The sequence below is a fragment of the Gnatocerus cornutus genome, chromosome 1, assembly GCF_029298725.1.
Source record: "Gnatocerus cornutus isolate USDA-ARS CGAHR chromosome 1, icGnaCorn1.1, whole genome shotgun sequence".
In the NCBI taxonomy this organism is placed as follows: Eukaryota; Metazoa; Arthropoda; class Insecta; order Coleoptera; family Tenebrionidae; genus Gnatocerus; species Gnatocerus cornutus.
The window spans coordinates 31,527,196-31,544,547 of NC_142233.1; the positions used below are offsets into that span (position 1 = coordinate 31,527,196).

At 38.6% G+C, this 17,352-nt stretch overlaps 4 protein-coding genes and 1 long non-coding RNA gene across 11 annotated transcripts; 3 read left to right on the plus strand and 2 right to left on the minus strand.

Annotated features, from left to right (window-relative positions):
- The first annotated feature begins 1,739 nt into the window (after nt 1-1,739).
- On the plus strand, nt 1,740-17,292 carry LOC148181661 (putative E3 ubiquitin-protein ligase sinah). Of its 5 annotated transcripts, XM_088050092.1 has the most exons (3): nt 15,246-15,298; nt 15,922-15,960; nt 16,300-17,292. In XM_088050092.1, the coding sequence occupies exon 3, from the start codon at nt 16,303-16,305 to the stop codon at nt 17,209-17,211; it is 909 nt and encodes a 302-aa protein (XP_087906218.1). In that variant the 5' UTR covers nt 15,246-15,298; nt 15,922-15,960; nt 16,300-16,302; the 3' UTR covers nt 17,212-17,292. The 5 variants fall into 5 exon arrangements, with proteins under 5 accessions (XP_087906220.1, XP_087906221.1, XP_087906222.1 ...); XM_088050094.1 differs by lacking the exons at nt 15,246-15,298; nt 15,922-15,960 and adding an exon at nt 1,740-1,844; XM_088050095.1 differs by lacking the exons at nt 15,246-15,298; nt 15,922-15,960 and adding an exon at nt 8,080-8,170.
- Nucleotides 3,246-4,127, plus strand: Gadd45 (Growth arrest and DNA damage-inducible 45). Its single transcript, XM_088042093.1, has 3 exons — nt 3,246-3,331; nt 3,391-3,610; nt 3,712-4,127. The coding sequence occupies exons 1-3, from the start codon at nt 3,282-3,284 to the stop codon at nt 3,898-3,900; spliced, it is 459 nt and encodes a 152-aa protein (XP_087898219.1). The 5' UTR covers nt 3,246-3,281; the 3' UTR covers nt 3,901-4,127.
- Nucleotides 4,269-6,120, minus strand: LOC148181663 (putative gustatory receptor 28b). Its single transcript, XM_088050088.1, has 3 exons — nt 4,947-6,120; nt 4,813-4,902; nt 4,269-4,763 (listed from the first exon to the last, which is right to left on the minus strand). The coding sequence occupies exons 1-3, from the start codon at nt 5,973-5,975 to the stop codon at nt 4,644-4,646; spliced, it is 1,239 nt and encodes a 412-aa protein (XP_087906214.1). The 5' UTR covers nt 5,976-6,120; the 3' UTR covers nt 4,269-4,643.
- On the minus strand, nt 6,146-8,180 carry LOC148181664 (putative peptidoglycan muropeptide transporter SLC46). 2 transcript variants are annotated; one of them, XM_088050086.1, is made up of 7 exons: nt 8,089-8,179; nt 7,903-7,958; nt 7,710-7,851; nt 7,047-7,663; nt 6,622-7,000; nt 6,338-6,578; nt 6,146-6,291 (listed from the first exon to the last, which is right to left on the minus strand). In XM_088050086.1, exons 3-7 carry the CDS (start codon nt 7,789-7,791, stop codon nt 6,201-6,203), a joined length of 1,410 nt encoding a protein of 469 aa, XP_087906212.1. In that variant the 5' UTR covers nt 7,792-7,851; nt 7,903-7,958; nt 8,089-8,179; the 3' UTR covers nt 6,146-6,200. The 2 variants fall into 2 exon arrangements, with proteins under 2 accessions (XP_087906212.1, XP_087906213.1); XM_088050087.1 differs by lacking the exons at nt 7,710-7,851; nt 7,903-7,958 and having other exon boundaries at nt 8,089-8,180.
- LOC148181665 (uncharacterized) lies at nt 10,332-11,405 on the plus strand. Of its 2 annotated transcripts, XR_015771717.1 has the most exons (4): nt 10,332-10,566; nt 10,618-10,695; nt 10,749-10,982; nt 11,151-11,405. It is a non-coding gene; the product is annotated as an uncharacterized LOC148181665 (long non-coding RNA). The 2 variants fall into 2 exon arrangements; XR_015771716.1 differs by having other exon boundaries at nt 10,332-10,695.
- Nucleotides 17,293-17,352: the final 60 nt, after the last annotated feature.

Consider the following 17,352-nt stretch of genomic DNA (forward strand, 5'->3'; position numbering starts at 1 on the left):
TTCGATGACACTTTATTAAACATGCAAAAAAAGCATGGACTGCTAGGCATTGATCGTTCGATATCTAGAAGCAACAAACACTACATGCAGTAGGTAAACAAAAAATAACAAAATGAGAGTACATACTTATCAAAAAAAATAACAATAACAATCATATTTGGTGGAATGTTTGTGAATCCACATTATCGCTCTAATTATGCTTATAAACACGCGCGTGTAGTTTATTTGAACTAAAATTTTTCAAAATAAACACGAAAATATTTAAGTAGAAACCGCGAAATGTAAGCAAAGTCGCTCACTGCGAAACTCTTATTTACATGTTAATTACTTCCCTGTTAACAACCTTAATTTATTTGCGCCCTTGAACCTTATCTGGGTTCCGTAATTTTGATTTGTAACCCAAGATCAAACACGAACGAATTCCAATTCCAATATTCGATCGCTGATTAAAATCTCCCGTTATTTACGAGCAAGTAATCATTTTTCGGAACTGCGAATCAATGGCTTATCTAGGAAACAGTAAAAGCGGATTATTTGGATTCCAAATAAGGCAAAAGTATTGTCTAAATAACAACAGTGTTTTTGCCACGGAATCCATCCACTTTGCTGTTATTGTGCACTGCAACGCAAATATTTTCCATAGTAATCATATCGCTTTCAAAATCCCACAAAACATTGACCGTTGCTTTACGCTCGTGTCGGTTATTAGTAAATAACTTTCAAGTTGGGAATCTTCAAATGACGACAATGAATTCGTTATAACACGTTAAAACCCGCCGTGGATTCTCAAGGTCGCTCTATAATCGCATTTTACGACCTTCACACTAATTGAACTTTTCCTAAGTAATAACAAAATCGATTTAACCCCAAGTCAAACACGGGAAAATTTTGTCCATGCACCCATCATGGATGCGGTTTTATCAGTTTTATCACAATACGTGATGGTTGAATGATTACATAATTACATGTGCCAACATGAAAGTTTTACGTCAATGATCATTTGATGGCGTTTGCTGGAGACAACGTGCGTGAATGGAAGAATTATCTGGGTCAGCCATCACGGATTGGAGTGAATGGGTTTCCCCAGCAGTTGCATAAAAGGAATTTGGGCGAAAGATGCAGGATTTCGTTACGCAACTTGAATTAAAATGACAACGGATTTGGATTGATAAGAGTGTAAACAATTGATTTAAAATTATCGAAGATGAGTCAGTTGCTGTGTCAGCTTTACGCGACAATAAAAGTAGGCTCGAAAAATTGCAAGGTGGATTGTTTTATGAGTGACTAATTGTAAAGAATTTGGGATGTTTCGGTAGCAATTTGATTGTTATACTTTTGAATGAGTTGTATCATTGCTAACACAGTTTGACGTAATTGGTAATTCGTAGAACTATTACAAAATTTTTAGGTTCCGAAATGTTGAAATTTTCGTATTTTTGTCGCCTTGGAGGTGTTCCACTTTTCGAACATTTTCTGGAATTAATTTGTCTGCTAATTGCCCCAATTCCAAAAGATGGAATTTTTGTGATGATGCGAATCGTCATGTCGGTGATAATTTTCGTACTTAATTGTGGTTTTAGCACGTTTCAAGAGACAATGGAAAAAATAAATCAAAATAAATCTCATTAATTAGGTCAAATGATAACGTTTGGTGTTTTTGACGTCTTCACTTAATTGCCGTTTTATTAATAATTAATTACTTTCAGGTCATTGGCACTCGCTCGATTAAGAAGAAAAAATTGGGCTTTCCATGGAAAACAGCAATCAAAGTTTGATGCCCAAATTTGGAAGGACACTGCATAACGTGAAAATTCCGCTCATTTCCACTTAATCACATTTTTTGGGTAAGCACGAAATTCCAATAAGTATTATCAAATATTCAGATCTGATTTCAAGAACCAGACAAGATCGGAAATGAGATTATTAGGACGCGGCCTTCTGATTACTAATATGTGCTTTATCCTTTTATCTTCAACGACAAGTTTTTGACTCATTGCAAATAATGATTTTTCCATTTCGGAATGATTTGTTTTGATTTGCCCGACAAAACTAACCACGGATTATCAGCTACCGGAAACTGTCACATAAACCGATAACAAAACCCGCGTGATTTTTCAACAAAACGGAATTTGCATGAAGAGATTTATTGATTCGGTTTCATCTGAACGCTGAATGAAATTTCCCGGTATTTCCCATTCTCGAAAATTTCCCAGACAATAACAGCGCGTTTGTTGAGGTAGTCGCAAATTCCCAAGTTCACCAAACATCCTTGAGGTATAAAAATTCACTGTAAACAAATCCGAGTACCTGAGTAAAGTACAGCACGGGAAAAGCGATCATTTCCCCGATTTCCCGTCCAAATTGAATTAAAAAGACGTCAGAAGTAACGCGACACCTCGCAAACAATTCGTCGGAACTTTGTTTATCTGTTTTTTTCAACTATTAAAACCAGCTCGGTTTCGAGGGAAACATTTCTTGATAACAGGCGAGATTAATATGTTGGGATCGATAAGTGTAAACAACTTCTGTGGAATGCGATTCCAACAAACGGAATTACATAAAAAGTTCTCGCTCGTTATTCGAGCCTCTTCACGTGAATTTGTCGTTAATAATGCAGTGGAGACAAAAAATCGATCAGGTTTGAGCTTGCACGATTCCTGCTACAACGGATTTCCTGCAAGCGCGTGCTCTGACATGTCGGATAATTTGAAGCCCCACGTAAACAAGACTTTTTGGCGTCTTATATTTTCCCAACTTAGTTCCACTCTTTGTTTTCGTAGAAGTTTTCTTGGAATTTCAATATTGATTTCTCACAATGGATCATTTTGGCTATTCAAAATTCCGATTCTCAGATCCGGTCCTGCTGTCCAAACTCGAGCGCTAATTCCTGAAACCTTGCAGCTCGTCCTTCCAGTTCAATTTCACACTCTTCAGTTGAATTTCCTGCGAGCGAAACTTGCCGGAACAAGAGCAGGACATCTAAAAACCCGTGGAATACCCATTCAACTTTCATTATCAAAAACGCGTAGTTTTCAAGTGAGTAATGATCGGGGCATTCCTCGAACCACTCTTCTCGGTTTATTTCGTCCCCACTCACATTCCTGTTGTATATAAGCAGGCGCAACATAACTTACGTCATTCAGCAGCAGAAAACCGACGTGACAGCGTAACGCAGCAGGAGCGAGAGTTCAGTGACTGTGAAGTGATATTACACAATATTGTGTTGTGCCCTTTTTGGATTACCATTGAGACTGGCTTTCAACTTTAACCAAGGCAAAAACATGTGTATCCTCAAACTGAAGAGCAACGAGAAATGCAAGTCGATCAACAGGTAAGAGTGGTCAAAACGAGATCAAGGAGGCAGAGTGTTCACGGTTCTTCTTATTATAGGAGCAAGCTTGGAAATGCTCTCCAAGGCGTGGTATCCGAGGCGAAGACACAACGCCGCCTCATTTGTGGGCTTCTTCCAGCTATTGCCAGTTTGGAAAAAGCACCGGAAGATGTTCTCTTGTGCGTCCTTCCTTTGACCAGACCCGGCGATGCCGCCACTCACATGCAAACAGTTCTTTTGCAAGCATTTTGTTACGAAAACTACATTCCAGTGATCCAGGTAATTACCATTTCTATTTTTTTTTATCGATTTTTCCTGGAATTACAGAAATGAAATCGATGACCTCGTTACCACGACTGACCTTTGTTTTCTTGTTACAGGTCGACAGCAGCGAAAAGCTGGCCCAGTATTGTGGCTTGGAGAAAACTGAGTGCCCTTGTGCGGTTATAGTGAAGAATGTAGAAGGGCAGCAGGATCCTCTCCTATCTCCCTCGGAGCAGGAACTCGCAGACTTCTACGAGTGCACTTTACAAGAATTTCCTAGACCCATTGTCGAGTTACCAAGATGAAGGACTTATTGAAAACGAAATGATCTGATTAATTGGTCATTGGTACTAAATACGAAAATTTACGTACAACCAACGCGGTTGGTACAAGTTGGAGCGGTAACTCGCATGGGATTTAGCGTTAATTGACAATTTATTGTATTGTTAAACGATATTGTTGGGCGGACGAGCCCCTTTGTTGTAAGAGTGTTTTTGTAAAAAAATATGAAAATAAATGATACTGATATGAATGTAGTTTTTCAAGGGGAACTGGGGCGATTGGGGAGATATCGGAAGCGTAGTTTGCATAGTAAATGGAAGATAAAAGTCAATGATACGGCAATTTTTATTTGGATAAAACATTAACCTTAGCGGAATGAAAATGTCACACGAGAATTGAATTACTTTATTTACTCATAACTAACACAAATTGCGTAATCTTCGAAGGATTACATTGCAGAAACTTTAATTATCACAATTTCATATTATTGAATCATGCTTATGAGTTATGCAACACGTTATATTATTGTAAAAACTGTCCAAAACAAGCCTAAACTTGCAGCAAGTTGTATAATTGGTGTGGTACTTCAAAAGGTACACAGCGATTAATTTGATTAGTTATCTAGTGGGCTCGTACCTTGCACGTGTGTCTGTACTCGACGTAAAACGATCAAATAATTGGTAGATTGTAGGAAATGACGGATATCAAGACACACGTTCAGAGTAACAGCCAACTGAAAAAAATATTCAATTGATCAATTTTTGCTCTACGAACAACTTGATTCCATCAATTTGGTTGAATTCTGCAAACCATCAAGCGCCTCAACATGGGACGATTGGTCAAACTGTATAAAAATGACCAAATATGTTGTAACAGCCCCAACAATCTAAAAATTGAACATTCAAACTTTACCTATGCAACCAACAATACTTCACCGAATAAATCAGCGTGTAGTCTATTTCAAAAAATCCAAGCACGGAAAATTGCATCTTCTGGTGCAACATCTGAAGAGAGTAAGTTTGTACCTGTAACCCACCGTTAGTTTACCATTAAACTCAACCAAGTCTACCTGGTTCTCAAGACCCATGTCAAAGCAGTTGTTCCTCAACTCATGTAAGTTGGTCGGGGTCTCATTCGCTTGATCGCAAGTGCTTGCACAAGAGTACACCAACCAGTAGATCTCGATGGTTTCGTCCACGAGCCACACAATGGGGCTGAGGATCACAACCACGCTGACGGAGTCTGCTTTTCCGGTAGCAACATAGTATAAGTAGTACGATTGGAAAAGAATGTCGAAGAGGGACACGGCTATTGACACCAACAGCTGGACAGCAAACGCGGTGTTGATTTTCTCGGTGACGCTTCCAAGCTTGTAGTGTAGGCGGCACAAAGCGTACAACTTCTCAGGAAGAGTCTTCAGCGATGGATTTAACACTAACTTCAGCGTGGTCGCTTCTTGGTAGTACGACTTGATGACGGTGTTGATCTTCGTGAACCTCGTCTGGAGTTGTAAGACCAACGACACGAATTGGTACTTAGAAAACGCCTTAACAGTCGCGGACAAGAAGAGAGTGATGTATTGAATCGAATCTGCCCGAAGAGTCAACAGGATGAACCCCGATCTGACTAAGAGAGACACCAAGGCAATGACCAGCATCACGTAGTTTGTCTTCAGGAAGGCGTTGTATTGGAACACGAAGCCGTGCTTCATGAAGGCAACGTCCACGTGAGCCAACAACTCTAAAGCTTTCGTTTGGAGTCTCCGAAAAATGAACGTGAAGGTGGTGACTACGAGCATTAGAGTGGTCATGACAGCACACTCCACCAAGAAGATGTACTTGTTGACCACGATGGAGTCCATAGAGTTGAAGACGACGCTCACCAAAGTGTAGGTAGTTAAAGCTGCGTAAAGACCCAGATAGAAGAAGAAGTAGTAGTAATCGTAGCATTTCTCGGAGATGAAGTGACCAGTTGGCGAAATGCGGATGGAGTTGAGACCGATGGATTTGCAGACGAAGAAGATGGGACGCAAAGACCAGTAGATGAGGCGGAGGGTTTCTGGGGATGACGAGACGTGGATTTTTGTGGGGTTGAACATTTTGACTGAGCGCCGATGATTGGAAGGGTTGTGATTTAATCATCTGATAAGACGTAATTTGGTGATTGGATGGGGTAATTTGTGATCGCAAAGAAGTGATCATTTGCATCGATTATTGACAGTGTTGCGAGTCTTATCAAGATCATTTCCTGGAAAGCACAGACTTATAAAAAAATTGATTTATTAAAATAAACTTATTATTAACTTAACATAACAATATTCTCTTCATGCAACGACGTCGCTTCTGGTTCCTTCGTCGCCCACGAGCTCTTCATAAACGCCGTTTCTCCTGGAGTTCCGTACGAACAGAACCCATCTAGAAACAAACTTGTAATAATCGTCCATCATCATCAACTTCTTACATTGCTATCAGAATCTCCACCAGGTAGAACCCAGCGGCCACAAAATTAAACAGAGCTGCGTCCGTTGAAATAGTTTCGTTGTAAATTGTGGTAAACAAAGGGGACCCAGCCATGCCAAACAACGACTCGCTGATTACGATAAGAGAGAAGATCTTCCCCACTTCTTCGTTTGGTACGATCTTCGACACCAAAGACCTCCCCATTGGACTTAACACTCCACCAAGAGCTTTCGAGAAGGCACCTACAAATGTGTTAATACCAAGCCTCAGTTAGGGAAAACTTACCAGCGTAGACCTCCCAGTCGTACTTTGCCAGTCCCATTATCACCATACCCACGCACATTGAGGTGAAGCCGATGACCAACATGATGGTTTCTTGTATTTTTAACAGTTTGTGTAAGAAGTAGATCCCGATGATTGTCCCTAAAATGTAGACGACGTTGTGGGCGGCACTGAAAAGTGTGTATTGTTTTAGCGACCAGTTGAACTTCTCCCGGACGAAGAGGAAGGTAAGGGCGCTTTCCCCGTTGATCACCAAGATGTAAATGGTCATCATGAGGACGCAGGACAAGACAACGCAGCGGTCGGAATCGGGGCGTTTTTTGAATGTTGTTTTAATCATCTCTTTGATGTTGGAGAGTTTGAAAACCCCTCTTAAGCGTCCCTGAAAAATAAACTTAGTGTGTGGTGGAGTACAAAGACGCTTTTACTTCTGTTTCCGGGTTTGGAAGCGACTCCGGGATGAACACCACAGTAAAGAAGAGGTTGAGAAGGCAACAACCAGCGGCGATGAGCATGATAGTCCAATAGTTGGTAGCAGCGAAAGCGTAGGAGCTCGTGATGTTACCAAGGAAGATCCCCACAGCGAGGATGCCTTCAAAGATTCCCATTTTCATCCCTCTGTTGTTCTCATCAGTGACGTCAGTGATGTAGCAGAGAAGAACTGTGAGGTACGAAGAGGCACCACCGGTGAGACAGATAGGGATGGAGGATAGAAGGGAGTACCAAGGAGAGAGGTCCTCAAGGGCGGCGAAGACACCCACAAGCAAGTAGGAGATGAAAAAGCCGATCACTGGGATAACCAAAATGGGTTTTCGCCCGAACTTATCAGTCCATGGCCCCACAAACAGGCAAATCAAAGTCGTAAACAACGTCTCTATCACAGATCGGACCATGTTGATCACTGCTGCGTATGGTTCCACCTCCTTCTCTAACTTTGCAGTGGAGTTGTCCACATCGTTGCCCCCCAATAAGGCACATTCGGATTTATTGTGACCAAGAGTAACGTAGCAAGTCCTGAAGATGATCAGGTTGGTGCCCACAGAGGCTGAAATAAAAAAGTAAAGATTTGGAGGTGGTTTTCGGGGACTTACCAGAAAAAATAAAAGCGAAGAAGATGAGAAGAAGGGGGACTTCAACGTGGATTTTCACGTTACCAATGACGCATTGTGGCATGTCTGTATTTTAATCGTAACGAGTGCTCGAGATTTTTTGTTATTTAAAACTAAGGGGGAACTACAATTAAAGCTTGTTATCTATCACAGATGAGAGGATTAAGTGCATTACTGCCTTTTACATCTCGCGGGATTTGGTGATCACATGCGCGAAGAACGAGCCGTGACCTAGAAATAACGCATTAACTGTGGTTTCCTTATACCAAGTTGGAAATTCAAGGACATTACAGTGCATTTTTGAAGAGATGCGCGCAGATCTTTTTTTTTAAATACAATCGATTAAAGCAGTGTTACTTACATCGGTGAGGTGATTATAATCGGTGGAATATTTTACTTCTTATCATTGTTTAATCTGGATTGTGGAGAGGCGGTGCTATAAAGTGAGATACAGTGAAAGGATTTATTTATACTGCATGATTTACCGCGTCGCAGATGTAAATAAAAACATAGCCTTTGTTTCTGTCTTACATAATGTGCGCAAACGCTGTTATCATGAGCAAAGGTATGTGTATTGGTGGTCAACTGTATACAGGCGTCTTGCGGAGAAGGGGGCTGTTGAATTTGAAAATAGTTGGTAGCTCTGCTTGTCTCTTTGACAGTTTAAGGTTAAATTGAAAGATGTCATTGTGACGCGTACAGTGTTGACAGTTTCGTAGATTGATAGCTACCAACCACGACCTGCTGTATATCTACGGCCTGTGCAAAATCTCATTTCCCCGTATCAAGAATGTTTCCGAGAAAACGCATTTTTTTGCCGAGGAGGGCGCTGCTGCTCGGGCGCTTTTAAGGTCACTAGATCAAAGTTTCTGTTTTATAAGGTACCGCTGTTAGTGACAAAAAAGAAAGACAACGATATCTTCTGTCTATCTCTACATGCGCACCTAATTTTGTGTTGTTTGTGTGGACACATTGCTTTATGAACTGTCAATTCTTGTCAAATATCGTTTGTAATAAAATGGTTTGAATGTGCGATTTCTCAACACGAATCGTTATGGTGTATTCGTTTCCTCCGCCGTAAGTAAATACTATTTGACGTTTTATGTACGACGACTTTCCACTAATTTCAGAAAACTCCAAATAGAAGGTAGATGGAAGCCCAATCGAAGCCGACAATCATTGTGACATTGGTTAAGCAGTACGTATTGGGGGAATACTAAAGTTGGTTTTTGTATATGAACCCTTGAGTACTTCTTATAAGGTTATGGAATTGTGTACCTGTTAGTTTACGAATTCCGTGAACTAATAATGTTCCCCCAATTTGTCTTGAATCGCTTTTGTGTTTCAATAGCCCCAATACCAACATGAACTTCTTGCATTCAGGCGAATAACTCGTTCATCGTATTGTTAATATGAGTTGAAAATCAAATCTATGGGCAAGAAAATGAAGGAAGACCACTCACATGTGGTACATCACAAAACCTGCGTTATGGACAGAAATATTATTTCAAATGCCTAAAACACAAGCAATGATATTGTAAAGTGTAAGTATATCGGCATCAACGGTAAACGTTCTCAAAATGTGTTGTAGGACCAACTGACTGCTATCCTTAATGTAACAGCGGGGCCTCATAAACTAGCAGGTGGACAAGACACATCACTTGAACAGTGCAGATACACAGTCTCATGAGGAAGACACACCATCGCTTTCAACATCAGCGGCAGAAGATGGTTGGTTTGAAGCCGCTGCTACTTCCTCATAATGAATGGGAAAATGCAATGGGACATGAAATATACATAAGATATGCAAAACTGGTTCTATAGTTTAATGGTCTCCTGTAGTGTTAAAAATAGATGTAATTTTGTATTTCAGGGTGATTTAAGTAAATAATTTTAACATAACCTTAATATTTGTTCTTGATATTCATTTTGTTGCAGTTGTTTTGCATAAACTCATTCAAGATCTTAAACATGTCTACTTCTTCAAACTTGTAAATTCTTTCTTCTTAATAGCCCCTTTAAAATATCTCATGTACTTCATTTTCTGCTCATGTATTTGCTACTTCCATTTGTGCAATGCTTTCTCTCAGTTACTTTAACATCTCATCATTGCTACTACATCGTCGGGAGAAGCTACAATATAGTAAGTACTAATAGCATATTCTAATTAGGGCGTTACTGCATACAAGTCGAATTGTTGGAGATTAGAAAAGACAGTGCTTGAAGTCCGAGACCGTTTCTGAGTGTTGCACCTCCTTAACGTGCTAAAATGGAATCGGTTCTAATGTCGGTTCGCTCACCTCTTACGTATTCACATAGTCTGTTATAATGTTGGAACCAATTTTCTTTTTGTACCCACGGTTTATTTAAGTGTATTTTAAAGAAATAAATTTAAGATAACCTTACATTTTGTCAATGACAAATTTTGCGTCAACAATTTTATGACAATTCCCTAGAATCTTGCGTCTCGTTCTAACCCATTGATTTATGGACTATGTCTGTCTCTCTTGCATTGCGCACTGAAAACTAACAGCGGTACCTTATAAAACAGACAATTTGATCTAGTGACCTTAGGCGCTTTTAAGGTCACTAGATCAAAGTGTCTGTTTTATAAGGTACCGCTGTTAGTTTTCAGTGCGCAATTCAAGAGAGACAGACATAGTCCATAAATCAATGGGTTAGAACGAGACGCAAGATTCTAGGGAATTGTCATAAAATTGTTGACGTAAAATTTGTCATTGACAAAATTTAAGGTTATCTTAAATTTATTTGTTTAAAATACACTTAAATAAACCGTGGGTACAAAAAGAAAATTGGTTCCAACATTATAACAGACTATGTGAATACGTAAGAGGTGAGCGAACCGACATTAGAACCGATTCCATTTTAGCACGTTAAGGAGGTGCAACACTCAGAAACGGTCTCGGACTTCAAGCACTGTCTTTTCTAATCTCCAACGATTCGACCTGTATGCAGTAACGCCCTAATTAGAATATGCTATTAGCACTTATTATATTGTAGCTTCTCCCGACGATGTAGTAACAATGATGAGATGTTAAAGTAACTGAGAGAAAGCATTGCACAAATGGAAGTAGCAAGTACATGAGCAGAAAATGAAGTACATGAGATATTTTAAAGGGGCTACTAAGAAGAAAGAATTTACAAGTTTGAAGAAGTAGACATGTTTAAGATCTTGAATGAGTTTATGCAAAACAACTGCAACAAAATGAATGAATATCAAGAACAAATATTAAGGTTATGTTAAAATTATTTACTTAAATCACCCTGAAATACAAAATTACATCTATTTTTAACACTACAGGAGACCATTTGAATGCGTTTAAGGACCTTCGTAGGCCACATTAAACTATAGAACCAGTTTTGCATATCTTATGTATATTTCATGTCCCATTACATTTTCAGTTTTCACATTCATTATGAGGAAGTAGCAGCGCCTTCAAACCAACCATCTTCTGCCGCTGATGTTGAAAGCGATGGTGTGTCTTCCTCATGTGACTGTGTATCTGCACTGTTCAAGTGATGAGTGCAATGACTGTGTCTTGTCCACCTGCTAGTTTATGAGGCCCCGCTGTTACATTAAGGATAGCAGTCAGTTGGTCCTACAACACATTTTGAGAACGTTTACCGTTGAGGCCGATATACTTACACTTTACAATATCATTGCTGTTTTAGGCATTTGAAATAATATTTCTGTCCATAACGCAGGTTTTGTGATGTACCACATGTGAGTGGTCTTGCTTCTTCCATTTTCTTGCCCATAGATTTGATTTTCAACTCATAATAACAATAAGATGAACGAGTTATTCGCCTGAATGCAACAAGTTCATGTTGGTATTGGGGCTATTGAAACACAAAAGCGATTGAAGACAAATTGGGGGAACATTATTTAAATTTAGTTCACGGAATTCGTAAACTAACAGGTACAAAATTCCATAATCTTATAAGAAGTACTCAAGGGTTCATATACAAAAACCAATTTTAGTATTCTCCCATTACGTACTGCTTAACCAATGTCACAATGATTGTCGGCTTCGATAGGGCTTCCATCTACCTTCTATTTGGAGTTTTCTGAAATTTGTGGAAAGTCGTCGTACATAAAACATCAAATAGTATTTACTTACGGCGGAGGAAACGAATACACCATAACGATTCGTGTTGAGAAATCGCACATTCAAACCATTTTATTACAAACGATATTTGACAAGAATTGACAGTTCATAAAGCAATGTGTCCACACAAACAACATTTAAATTTAGTGCGCATGTAGAGATAGACAGAAGATATCGTTGTCTTTCATTTTGTCACTAACAGCGGTACTTTATAAAACAGACAATTTGATCTAGTGACCTTAGGCGCTTTTGACATTGTTGACAAATTGAATTTTGGGGTTAGTAAGATTTTTGACTTTTGAAAGCTACAAAAAACACAAACGTAGAACAAAGTAACAATCGCAAACAGAGCAAACAACTAAAACTTGAAAAAGCAACAAACAACGTGTAATAATTTAAAAATTTAAACTTAAAATGTCCAAAACAATGTTGGTAATAAACCCAATATGGTAAAATATTCCCAAAAGTGCCCGAGCAGCGGCGCTTTCCAAAGCATATGCGGAGAAGCAGTCGAACTGCACGAATGCACAGGTCGTAAATATACAGCAGGCCGTGCTACCAACATATAAAAATTAGCAAGGCTTACTAGACTAATAACATGAGTTTACAAGGTTTTATATCCTACGATAAAAAGGGTTGAATCTAGAAGAGTTTTTCAAGAAGAATTCAAAACTGAAAACAGAAAAAAATTATCACGTCTGGTTTTTTTACTTATACTTATATTACGCTTACTGTAAGTTGTAAACTCAGGGGTCGATTTCAAGTGTGACTTGCGTTACTGCAAATCCCATTTGCAACATAGCAACGCCAATCACATTGCTCATACCTTGGCAACGGTTGCAAATTTGCGTTAACGCAGTGACTTGAAATCGACCCGATAGTCTACTGCATTTTTTTATAGAGGAATTTTTCTATATTTTGCTTCGCGGCAGAGATATGGATTAAAGTTATTAAGAAAAGGTGCTTATAATGAAATTTGAAGTTTTTACAGATTTTAGCCAAAAATTCAAATTTTAAATTTAAAAAATATCTGATCTTGCGAATCATTTTAGACACAAATGAATGCTTACCTACGCATAAACTAAAAAATCCTGTGAAAAATCCAGACGTGATAAAATTTTGCCCAATGGATTTTTGTAATCACAGTGGACCCCCGCACCAGAAAATTATAAATTAATCTCGAGATGTGAGAAAAAAATTTAATAAGTAAATTAGTATAATTTTTAATCGTTTTGACCGCCAAGAAAGAGGTGGCGGAAGGAAACCGGAATTGTAGAGCGTGAACTTTCTGTATTTTTTAAAATTTTGTCGGAGTCTTTTATAATTATTCAACCTTCAGTCTTGAACCAGTAATCACCAATTTATTTGCGGAAATGAGTAATATTTTATCATAGATGAGTTGTGTAATTAATTTTTGCTGGCCTCTATTATAAACTATATGTCATACCAATTGATAGTGTGGCCCCCATTTTAGTGTTAACTAGTATACATGAATGACCAGTGTATTGTATTGTGTTAGTAAAATTCATTAAAGTTGGTACTAATTGGGGTGTTTTGAAGAAGAGGGGGATATCGTGTCAAACGTCAATATGTCAAAATGGATTTGTTTACACTAACCTACAAACTTAAATTTATGAACTTCGCTGGCTCGTAAAAACTGCACTGTAAATTAAAAGTAGCTGGCAAAACACTAAAAAAGAGATACCGGTCCTTTCTTACAGTGGACCGGTGCGTAAGTTGCCATTGAAGACTTCGCAATAATAGGTTACATCCGTTACATCTAATACGAAGAGGTACGCCCTAAACTCATCCATAGGCTTTTTGGGGCAAGATTATATCAGATTAATGATTTCAAGATTTCATTATACCATTTTGCACACCAATGCAGTAAGAGTAGCGTGTGTGAAGAAACTTTTGAAGCAAAAACTGATTTGTAGCTCGGTTTAGAGATAAAATTGACATCTATGCTTTATGCTTATTATTTATAAACTACAAGAAAAGTGGTGTTTGCCTTTGACAACAATTCATTGCAAAAAATTTAACAATGCTAGAGTTTGAAGATTCCTTTAGAGTTTGACATAAGTAGGGCATTTGGTCATAAAGTTAATAATGTGTGCTGAATTTACGCAAATGCAGTACAGTTGCAAACATTCATGAAGTAAAATCAGACAGTTTCCAACTAGAGTGGTTAAGGTTAGAGCTAATTTATCAAATTTTGAATTTACTACGTCTTTGTGGACGCGTAGGCCAAAATTTCGGTTAAGATTTCATTCTAGTTTCACTTGCATCACTTCTCTTGTCCTCTTTAATCCTTTAATTAGGTGATTAAACATTCGTGTTTCAAAAACACAATAGTAAACTGCTAGTCGGCGAGATTCTATTACTTCACTGTTAATAACAAACAAAGAAACCACTTATTTAAAAACCATCCCAATTTTTAATGCAATAACTTCATATTTTCGAAAGAATTCAACAGTTTTTAATGTTATTCCAACGCGAAATGCAAATGTCTCATCAATGTTTACAAATTTTGACGTTCCTGTCAAAATGCTGCCATGCATGTCGGCAACTTTTGGTGTTTAAAAATATCCCTATCAAGTACATTCCTTGACACAGTTTTTGGGTACAGTCCCAAATTTCGGGCCAGGATCAACCTTTGGACCTCACTAAGGTTTGATATAAAATATACATAAATATGCAGTGATTGGACCACAGCTGTTTATAACAAAGAACTAATCAGTTGCAAATAACTTACCACATATGCTTTAATCGTTGCGGTTCAAGGTGGAAATAATTACAAGCTCTTGTATCACCAGCTCCAAAAATAACAATAATTAAAAATATTATTATCGTTTTAATTAATTGTCGATGAGCTTTAAAAAAGCGCATGTTTTAGAATTCTTATCAACAGCGAGCAAAATTTATGTTGTTTGTTACTGTCAATGCCGTATCAATACCTCTTTTTATGCTGTTTTTTTCATTTGCGCGAATATCTAATGTTCTCATGAAGGAAGAAGTTTAGGAAAAGTGAAAAATACATAAAAAATATTTTTTTGTCGTTCTGTTTGGCCTGTGTTGTACAAAAATGGAAATAATCTACGATAATTCTGAAAAACCGGGAAGGCGTAGCAGTTTAAGGCCACCGCCTGCGAACTGGATTTTTTTTTGGTGCCCCCTTGTCGTACTAAATCCACCTCTGCTTTGTTTTTAATTTGATTTTTTCCGCGACGGTATCTTCATCTCACTTTACCTTTACGTGTCCATCGTGCTAGACAAAGACAGTGGTACACAACGTTACATTGCTGTCATTTTTGACAGCTACTAGTGAAACTGCTGGTACTGCGTTGTAGGCCGTTTGTTGCTAGTGCTATCTTGTATGTGGTGCTTTAGTACTAATAGAATCTGTAGACCATATTCCTTGAACTGGATGTTGATTTACTGATAGTAAAGGTAATGTTGCGTTTTCGCCCCCGGAGAAATGCGCATGCGTAGAGCAACAGCGATTTAGTCCGAACCATTCCCATGGTTGCCAAATTGTTTGGACGAGGATCGCGGTTATAATGGGTTGCCTAATTGGAAGGCTGTTATTGCTTATTTTAGCCGAAATAAACAAAGTTGTAGAAACGGTTGATGGAGATGGAAATAGATTTTGGAAGTGAAAATTTCACATTTTTTGCAATCATAAGAACTCAAGCGTAAAACATTTCGGTACCACAAAAAGCAAAAGTACCTGATGGTTTCAGTGAAATGAATATTATGCGTCAGGTGCGTTTCTCCTAAATCCTAAATGCACATATTCACATAATCTTTTCAGCATCTGCAACTTTTAATTATTATAAGACCAGGGGGAATAACAAAGGTTTCGTAGAAAATATCATTTAATTATTAGGCATGAAGTCACACTCCGTTCTTGCTAAAGAAATAATTTTTAGGCAAACCATTATACAGTTATATCCTTAAAATCTAAAATTCAAACGATTTGGCAACAGTGTGTGCCGTCTCTAGCCGAACCGCTGTCGAAAATGTCAACTGTCACTTTCAGGGGGCGAAAACGCAACATTACCATAGTAAAACAAATTTTTTGACGTCGTTATCAATACAAAGTAAGTGATACCAGCTACTGATAAGAAAAGTAAAAAACAGAGTTCAGACGAGTTAAAGTAATTTACCTTAAACGTCTTAATGCGTTTCTGCGATTAACGTGAAATTAGTGTTGTTTTTACTGTAAAATAAAGAACGAGAACGTGAGGTAACTTCCACATTTGAGATTGATATTTTATCACAACTTGCAACCAAAATTTCATCATTTCCTTTTTGTGGTCATGTTTATCATTCCATATGTCTCACTCCCGAGGACACTACGTAATCTTGTTATTAATGCATCGCCAGGACCGTACTGAGGTGAAAGTAGTACTAGACGACTGAATTGTTTCTTTTTACAGGCCATGGAAGAGCACCTCTACGACGAGCTCCTCATCGAGCTCGAGTGCCCCATTTGCACCAACTACATGTCGCCCCCGATCCGTCAATGCGCCACTGGTCACAGCATCTGCGAAACCTGTCGTCGGAAACTCCCAAAATGCGCTCTGTGTCAAGGAAAATTCACCGAGTCTCGCAATATCTCCCTTGAAGGTCTCGCGGTGAAAATGCGTTATCCTTGCGTGAACAAGTTCGCTGGTTGTAACGCGAAATTGTCGTATTCGGAGCGAGAGCAGCACGAGCTCCGGTGTCCTCTGAGGGGCTTCAGGTGCGCTATGGATAAGTGTAATTGGGTTGGCAGAGTTGAGGATCTAGCAGCTCATTGGGCTTCCAAGAAAATGTCCAGTAAGGCGTACCATAAAAGCAATGTCTGTCATACTAAAATGAAGGCAGAGTCTTACTACGTTAATATGGTGGACGCCCACAACAAACTCTTCTGGTTTAAATGTAAAATCACCAATAATAAGCTGTTTTGGGCCGTGCAATATATTGGAAATGTCAAAGAGGCGGAGAACTACAGTTATGAAATTGAAATCTTCAAACCAGGAAGAGCCAAGAAGAAGATTCTGATGAGTGACTACTGCCAGGCTGTTGATGTGGACAATTCAGATTTGTTTAAGGAAGAGAATTGTATTTCGATTGGGGTGGATACAGTTGCGGGGTTCGTCAGTGGAGGAGAACAGATTTTGATTTATTATCTTAGAGTTAATGAGGAAGACAGATCAACTCAGTCACAACATGCTCAAGAAGTAGCCGCGAAGAATGACGGCTTGAAGAAGCAGAGAGACAGATCAAAAGGCCCCCCTGCTTATAAAAAGAAACTAAACAATTTCCAAAAGCAAAAATCACCTAGAGATGGTTTCGTTTTACTATAAGTGTAACAAAAAATTTTTTTTGGCTTTTTTCTTGTAGAAATACTGTTATCATTTGTATCAAAATAAACGCGTTCAATTTCATTTTTGAAATTTTCTAGGAACTTCGGTTGGTGAAGTTGGTGACATTTCTAGTTCTTTACA

Bases quoted from the DNA above. Each gene is read 5' to 3' on its own strand.
- LOC148181664 (XM_088050086.1), bottom strand. From the start codon at position 7,791: ATGCCACAATGCGTCATTGGTAACGTGAAAATCCACGTTGAAGTCCCC. The intron at 7,001-7,046 runs GTAAAAGCGTCT...TTTATTTTTCAG, and splicing joins TTCCAAACCCGGAAACAGAA to GGACGCTTAAGAGGGGTTTT. The intron at 6,292-6,337 runs GTAAGAAGTTGA...GTTTGTTTCTAG, and splicing joins GTGGAGATTCTGATAGCAAT to ATGGGTTCTGTTCGTACGGA.
- LOC148181663 (XM_088050088.1), bottom strand. From the start codon at position 5,975: ATGTTCAACCCCACAAAAATCCACGTCTCGTCATCCCCAGAAACCCTC. The intron at 4,903-4,946 runs GTAGACTTGGTT...GGTGGGTTACAG, and splicing joins ACATGGGTCTTGAGAACCAG to GTACAAACTTACTCTCTTCA. The intron at 4,764-4,812 runs GTGAAGTATTGT...TTCAATTTTTAG, and splicing joins ACTACACGCTGATTTATTCG to ATTGTTGGGGCTGTTACAAC.
- LOC148181661 (XM_088050094.1), top strand. From the start codon at position 16,303: ATGGAAGAGCACCTCTACGACGAGCTCCTCATCGAGCTCGAGTGCCCC.
- Gadd45 (XM_088042093.1), top strand. From the start codon at position 3,282: ATGTGTATCCTCAAACTGAAGAGCAACGAGAAATGCAAGTCGATCAAC. The intron at 3,332-3,390 runs GTAAGAGTGGTC...TTCTTATTATAG, and splicing joins AAATGCAAGTCGATCAACAG to GAGCAAGCTTGGAAATGCTC. The intron at 3,611-3,711 runs GTAATTACCATT...TTCTTGTTACAG, and splicing joins ACTACATTCCAGTGATCCAG to GTCGACAGCAGCGAAAAGCT.